Source organism: Phytophthora infestans, genomic scaffold (assembly GCF_000142945.1).
Source record: "Phytophthora infestans T30-4 supercont1.4 genomic scaffold, whole genome shotgun sequence".
NCBI lineage: Eukaryota > Oomycota > Peronosporomycetes > Peronosporales > Peronosporaceae > Phytophthora > Phytophthora infestans.
Window position 1 is genome coordinate 4,407,759 of NW_003303755.1, and position 6,740 is coordinate 4,414,498.

The following is a 6,740-nucleotide window of genomic DNA, read 5'->3' on the forward strand; positions in this document are numbered from 1 at the left end:
CTAAGCCGCAACGCCGAGGCACAAGCCGTCGAGACACCAGATATCGACAGGTGCTTCTACGGGTAAATCCAGCTCTTGTAAGTTTAAGCTGCTGATATCGGGTGCCGACATCTGACTGAATACGTGCACGTCCTGCGAATGAAGTGTCAACGTCGGGTACAGCTCGCTCCTGGAAGGGAACGGTAAAGTGAACTCCATCACGCGATTATTACTGTCCCGAAGCGCAATTCCGTCGACAGTGAAGCGCACAAATGCTTCGCCAATGGATGATCCAGCACCGCCAGAGGCCGTCGAGGACGAAGAATCGGATGCCGATGCATCTGTGGCTTCATCCTCCTGGTGATCAACTACCTGGGCCAGCACCCCAACTGTAGACTGGAAGCCATACTTTCGACCAACTCCAATGGAACGCCGTCTCTCCGTACCGACGAGCACGTGACCAGCAGAATAGAATCCTATCTATATCAGTAAACATCAGCAAAGGCAGAGTTAGCGCAAGCCTACTTACTACCCATCAGCCACGGAAATATCCACCTACCGAATACTTCGACGCTCCAACGAGGGTGTTTAAAGGCATCAGACGTGTAGACAGCCCGATACAGACGCTTGCATCAATTCCAGCGCGGTCGTTTGGGTTCCCTACATTGGCCAGCAGAGAAGATGACCCACGTGCTGCTTGAGACAACGTCTCTACCCTCGAAGAACTCTGGTTCGTGCCACGAGCTGGTGTCCGTCCTTGCTGCAACGTCATCTCAAAGTACACAAACCGATTCTTCTGAAGCGGTACAGAAGCGCGCACACTGCGGTACATGCCTGTGCCAGCCTTGGACGCACAGTGGCGGCCACAGGATAAATATATGTCTTCGTGACAATCGTGTGCATTAAATCGTGGCACACGGAGACCCTGATCACCGGTTAACGTCGCCGCACGCTCCTGTCGTAGTCGATCGCGTGCTTGATATAGTACGTCGTCTGAGAAATTAGAGAATGCCAGCTGCACACGCTTGCGCGCCAAAGGCGACACGGGAATGGACCGCGGCGTCGCGGAACTCAGGTGAGTATAGCTTGAAGTTGTCTCGTCCTGGGCTCGGCTTTGATTACTGCCACCAATGCTGTCGTCGGTGGTTGATCTACTGGAAGACGCGGTTTGCACGTTATCAGGCGGTAATCGTACTGTAGCCTCAAACGAATGCAGCGGGATCTGAAAATGCATGACGCGTCGTATCCTCCGATCGATATTGGACGGTACCATGCACTCTTTCTCCTTGTACTCCAACACCACCGCCGTTACTAATCGAACAAGATACATCACTCATTATAACCTCATCAAAACTATACTCATCAATGCAATGCAACGTACAGCTCGGATCAGCCACGTAACTCTCAGCGTTGCGATGATGCCGGTGATGTAAATGGTGATAACTTCGGCTGCGTCCGCTTCCAGAGCCTGAACCTTCTGCGGACGCAGCCTCCATGATCTCTTCACTGGATAATCTCAGTGTATCCTCTACTGCCTGTAGCAACCCATAGAACAGCGAGCAAGCCGTTGATACCCCTGGTAGACTCATGATCAGCACGTAGATGCCTTGACACACGCCAAGTGAGGCGCTGACCACGAGTTTCTGCAGCGATGAGGTGACTGCCAGCACCCAGTGCACGACACCTCGCACTTCTTCGGGCTTTGCAGCGTCCCAAACTTGGCTATCGGCCACGGTGTCACCTAGCTGGTGGTCGCTCGGGTACTTGGTCTTGAGTCTTACGGACGAGCGCGTCACCATCTTAGCCAGCCGATGCTTGAGCTCTTTGACAATCGACGTGGGCAGATGCAGACGCTCTTGCAGGCGGTCAAGTGCCTCCAACAGGCCGATGCAGACCAGAATCAGCTGCATCAACATATATTTAGAGGAGCTGTGGGATCAGATTTGACAGACCCCCATCGTACAGTGTCTTTGGTGTCGGACAGCGAGCGTAGCGCGTACGAATAGACGCGTCCCAGTGTCTGTGTTTGGGACATGCATGTGCTCATGGTGACTGAGGAGCTTGCAGTCGACAACAGGATCTACAATGAGCGCAGGGCAATACTGCCGGCGAGATGAGTGAGTGGAGAATCCGACGCTTGCGACGACGCGGTCCCGGCGAGCTGCGAGCTTGGAGAGCTACTTTTTCTCTTTGCCAAGTTCAAACAGAAACTAGATTAGACCTACCCCTCTACAACTTTATATTTTCCTCCTTACAAAAGCCAAATCAACAGCAAATTGGACACGCTTCTTGTCAGCTGCAGGTGTGATCACGACGATGTGGTGAACTATGTAGAGCTTTCGTCATTCGTTTCATGACGCCGACGTTGGTACAGTACATGTATCACTCGAGTGAAGTCCCACGGGCGTCCACAGTGACAAGAACGTGAATCTGTTTGATCCATTTTGATCCACTAGTGTAGGAGTGCAACGTTGCTAGAGCTACTGCTCACTGCTGTTTTGCGAGCGTTCATCAGTCAATCTCCATGACGACAACGCCTCAACAATGCCAGTCATTTAGAAAAAGGGAAGGGAGACGAGTATACTTCGAATGGTTAGATAAAAAGGTTTTGGATGGCTTAAGTACCAGTTTTGCAAAAAAAAACTACAATTGACTGCCACACGTTGATGTCGCTAACAAGCTGCCGTCGAGTCCTAATCACCAAAAAGCGTTAGATGTTTCCTGCTGCTTCCCGGACAGCAGTTTGGATTGTCTTGCTATATTGACATAGCGTCAAGAACTCGTCTTGTCGTTCCTTGTCCAGTTTGCGAATCTCTTCTTCTCCCTGTGCAACTTCAGCTCCAAGACGAGTGACCTCTGCGAGAGCGTCCTTCTTTAGTCCAATCAGCTCCTCCAGTTGCTGACGCGTCCTCTGAAGCTCCTCCAACTTGGTCCGGATACTCGCTTCTAGCGAGGCACACTTCCGGTGGATTGCTGCTTGCGCAGTAGGCACATCCGCGGTGCATGTCTGGAGAAATGCCGTCATCTCTTCTGGGTCAGGCTGTACATAGACAACAATGTTGGCCACTACTCCATCTCGAGCCTTCTCGGCTTCCGTCTTGTCTTTGCGGAGCTTCAATGTGGCAGCGCGAGTTTTTTGCACCTCCTGCATATTAATCGGTTTGATATTGGTCAGCTCTTTGGTTTTCTTCTTGACGCGGTCGGTTTCCTGGTCGATCTCGAAGATCTTGGCACTGAGCGTATTATAATCGCCAATCATGGAGCGTAAAATTGTGTCGTCTTCTTCTCCCATGGCATTCTCCATCAGTTGGTCCACGTCCAGCACCAGGTTCTGTTGAGCAGCGGTGGCTGAAGCCAGCCACGTGCTTTCAGTCTTCACTCGGAACTCTTCCTTAATTTGTGGCTGAGATTGAGGCGCTCGGCGATATGATGAGCTACCTGTGCTCGCATCACTTTCGTCGTCAAGTGTCAGGTCGACGATCGATGTGCTGTTGACTCGCGACGAATGTTTCGCTTGGCTCTGCGTCGCAGCGGATCCATTAATTGACAAGTTCCCCAGTGCCGCCGCGGTGGCGGCAGTTGTGGCCTTTTCCAGTTTAATATGGCCTGCTACGGTAGTACTGTACTTCGCTTCTGGCTCCTCGTTACTGGGTAGAGCTATCGAAGCCTCAGCGGTAACAACTTGGTCCTGAAGGTCTCCCTTGCACATCTTTACCATCTCCACAAACACCAAGTTCCAGCTTGCGAATGGGAACATCTTTGGCGACGACCCTGTGTCATATTGCACATGAAACTGGTTAATACTCTGCGATACAGCTCTGCTCCGTGGTATTTCTTACCTTCGACACAGAAAAAGAAATGTGGCTCCAACTGACGGTGCTTGGCCGCACAGCAATTCTCACATTGATACATGCTGCAGTTCAGACAGAAGAATTCCTGTGTGTTTTGACCACATTCCTCGCAAGCTACATAACGACCATAGAAGTGTCAGTTTACCCTGCATCAACTTGTGCAGCTATTGTCTACGCACCGCTGATCCATTTGAGGAACTCCTGGTGCGGCCTTCCGTCGCTCTTGCTCTCTTCATGCTTGATAGCCATCTCCGCCAATCGGTGGTGGATCACCAGCTCGCACTGTCTGCAGAATCGCTGGATGCAGCGCTGACACTCGTAGTCGGCAATGGCGATGTGGCATTGATCACAGTGGGGCCGCTGCAGCTCTGAAAAAGAGATATTCAAATAGCCAACATACACGTCGAGTTAGTAGTGTTGTCAGTAGAGCGGGAAGGTGGCTTCAAAGGACGCACGCGCAGGCTCCTGCACGGACGCGAGGGTCGGGTCTTCTTGCCAGTCCTCCATTGACAGCTTCTGGATGTCAAACTGGAGTGGCAACTCAAACATTTTCGACGAATCAGCGTGCAGACCAAAAGATCGGATTGGATGAAAATGGAAAAATCGAAATGTGCCACGCTCACTGGTCAGTTTGCTTCAACGTGAGAATTGACACGCATGGAGCTCTTGCTAGAGAAGGCCGAGGTGCTGTGGCTGGCTAACCCACCCGAGAAGCAGGTGGAGGCCCCACGAGCACCGCAAGCTACGCGGCTGATGGTAATAGTGCCATTCGCCGAAAAGAAGGGCGAAGGGACGCCGCTGCCCTGCAATATATCCATTCCGGCAGAAGAGTTGACGACTAAGAACAAGGTGTCGTTGCTGGACCAGCATGTGACGTTCAAACTGCTAGACGGCGATGATCTGGTCGGGACGCACGCGCTAAAGCTGCGTGAATGCATTCCCGTGCTGGCCGACGGCTCTATCCATTGGACGCAGCCAGTATTGCACAATGACGTTCGTGCCGTTAAACTTTGGCAGGTACAAGTAGACTTGTAGTAGTCACTAAGACTATGTCTGCTGGTGCTTTAGATACTTTGGGACGTAGGTATTCACGTCTACGTGAAAACTGACCGACGCCCCAGAGCGCTGATCAGCCACGCGGTAGCCATCAAGAATGGGGCGAGGAATGTCGCCCATCAGGTTGGTACCGTTGGTTTGCTGTTGTTGTGTAGGCGACTGACTAATGATGGGCCGGTGAGCCGATGGTGGTGCTTATTAATGTGCTACAACCAGTTGGCTCTGCATAAGAATAAAGCTGTGGTCGGGTTGCTGCCAGCAGTGGTAGGCTGCGTCGTAGGTGTCGTGGGGACTTCTCCAGTTTGGCTGCCACTGACAGTACTCGTGGGCGTGATGGGCTTCCCCGTCTGGATCGTTGTTGGCGTCGCGATGACGTTTGTCACAATGTTTTCTACCATCTCGGCGATCTTAACGGTGAAGCTTGTGCGCTCGAAACGAGTAAAGGATGCGTGTCAGCACTTTTTGACCAGTCAGCAAGGCCAGTTGCTGCTGTTTGAGGGCATGCCTGGAGAAGAGTCGCTGTCAACCTCTGCCCTGTCGGCTCGTGCGAGAGAATATGTGCTCGAGAGTCCGTCGCGCAAGCTGGTGGCGAGTCTTGCCATTGATTTTCTAGGAAATGCGACTTTTGTGGTACCAGGATTGGGCGAGGTGGCGGACGTGCTGTGGGCGCCCGTTTCGGCAAGAATGGTGGACACGCTTTACAAGGAGTCGTCGCCACGTGTGAAGTACGTGGCCTTCTTGGAGGAGCTGTTGCCCTTTACGGACTTTATTCCGACTGCGACGCTAGCTTGGTAAGTTAGCTGCTGTCCAGCTTTCAACAGAATGAGACTGTGCTAACTAGTATTATACGGCCAGGATGAAGGAGAATTTGAGCTCAGCTGAGCTGGACAAGCTGTTCGCTTTGACCAAGTCCCGCAAGCAGGCGTAGGAATCAGAGGCAGCTGTAGTGTTCGACTGGAAAAATGAATTGAAGAGACCTTTGGTGGTCGACCTTATGATATAAAGAGACACTAAGGCCAAAGTGCAGCTAAATTGAGCTGACGTTCCTACCGCACAGTGCCATCAGGTCGCGGCGCAGTTGTGTTTCCGAGGAAAGCAGTGCCGTTCGCGGATACGAGCTGCCTGGGCGCACATCTGGTGGTCGTGCTGCGGATTCGCATGTCTGGCGCGTTATGTTTCGAGAAAAAAGTGGAAAGGATCGTCGAATTTACAGAGAACCTGTCTCGGACGGTCACTCTCGAAAAAGCAACCAACCGACAAGAACATCAAAAATGGCTGGTCACTCTGAGCTCGCAGACATCCACAGCCCGAAGGACACCGATGGCATGATGACTCCGCCGAGGAAGATCCGGTATGGCCTAGGTATGCTTACTCGGGCAGCCATTGAACGGAAGTGACTCATTCTCTCTTGCTTGCTCGCTTTATACAGGCAATTGTCGTCGCCTCCGAAGATCAGCCAATCGCGCCCTGTGTACGCTGTGCGCGCTGCCCCACTATTTCCTTCACTGGACGACTGGAGTGACGAAGAGCCCGAAGATGCCGAACCTGTGAAGCCGTGGTCGCAGTCTGCATAAAGAGACGGCAGGAGGCAGGACAAGAAACATTATTTTATGAGCGAACGAGCACTCAGTTTATGGCAGAAGTATTTCATGCGCGGTATCGCCCCGTACATTAAGAAAAATAAATTTTAATAACGCTAGTAGTATGATTCTTGATGCCCACTGGCACTTCCACGATAAGTGTCCCAATTGGATCATGAACGGTCATTTCTCATGCTGGCTATTGGCCATAATTCACAATTATTCTGGCCAATAGATGAGTAGTTGCCTTCACTCATCTCAACCAAAAGTTGAG

General features: G+C 51.8%; 4 protein-coding genes across 4 annotated transcripts; 2 read left to right on the plus strand and 2 right to left on the minus strand.

Moving 5' to 3' along the window:
* On the minus strand, positions 1–2,026 carry PITG_03988 (uncharacterized protein; the record flags this gene model as incomplete). The annotated part of the gene is made up of 4 exons (XM_002906969.1): positions 1–459; positions 539–1,290; positions 1,361–1,883; positions 1,943–2,026. The coding sequence occupies 4 exons, from the start codon at positions 2,024–2,026 to the stop codon at positions 1–3; spliced, it is 1,818 nt and encodes a 605-aa protein (XP_002907015.1).
* A 663-nt stretch (positions 2,027–2,689) lies between these two features.
* PITG_03989 (uncharacterized protein) lies at positions 2,690–4,337 on the minus strand (the record flags this gene model as incomplete). The annotated part of the gene is made up of 5 exons (XM_002906970.1): positions 2,690–3,382; positions 3,458–3,750; positions 3,819–3,944; positions 4,010–4,198; positions 4,286–4,337. The coding sequence occupies 5 exons, from the start codon at positions 4,335–4,337 to the stop codon at positions 2,690–2,692; spliced, it is 1,353 nt and encodes a 450-aa protein (XP_002907016.1).
* A 150-nt stretch (positions 4,338–4,487) lies between these two features.
* On the plus strand, positions 4,488–5,890 carry PITG_03990 (uncharacterized protein; the record flags this gene model as incomplete). The annotated part of the gene is made up of 3 exons (XM_002906971.1): positions 4,488–4,823; positions 5,103–5,677; positions 5,742–5,890. 3 exons carry the CDS (start codon positions 4,488–4,490, stop codon positions 5,812–5,814), a joined length of 984 nt encoding a protein of 327 aa, XP_002907017.1.
* A 267-nt stretch (positions 5,891–6,157) lies between these two features.
* On the plus strand, positions 6,158–6,460 carry PITG_03991 (uncharacterized protein; the record flags this gene model as incomplete). Its single annotated transcript, XM_002906972.1, has 2 exons — positions 6,158–6,237; positions 6,316–6,460. The coding sequence occupies 2 exons, from the start codon at positions 6,158–6,160 to the stop codon at positions 6,458–6,460; spliced, it is 225 nt and encodes a 74-aa protein (XP_002907018.1).
* Between the last annotated feature and the right edge of the window lie 280 nt (positions 6,461–6,740).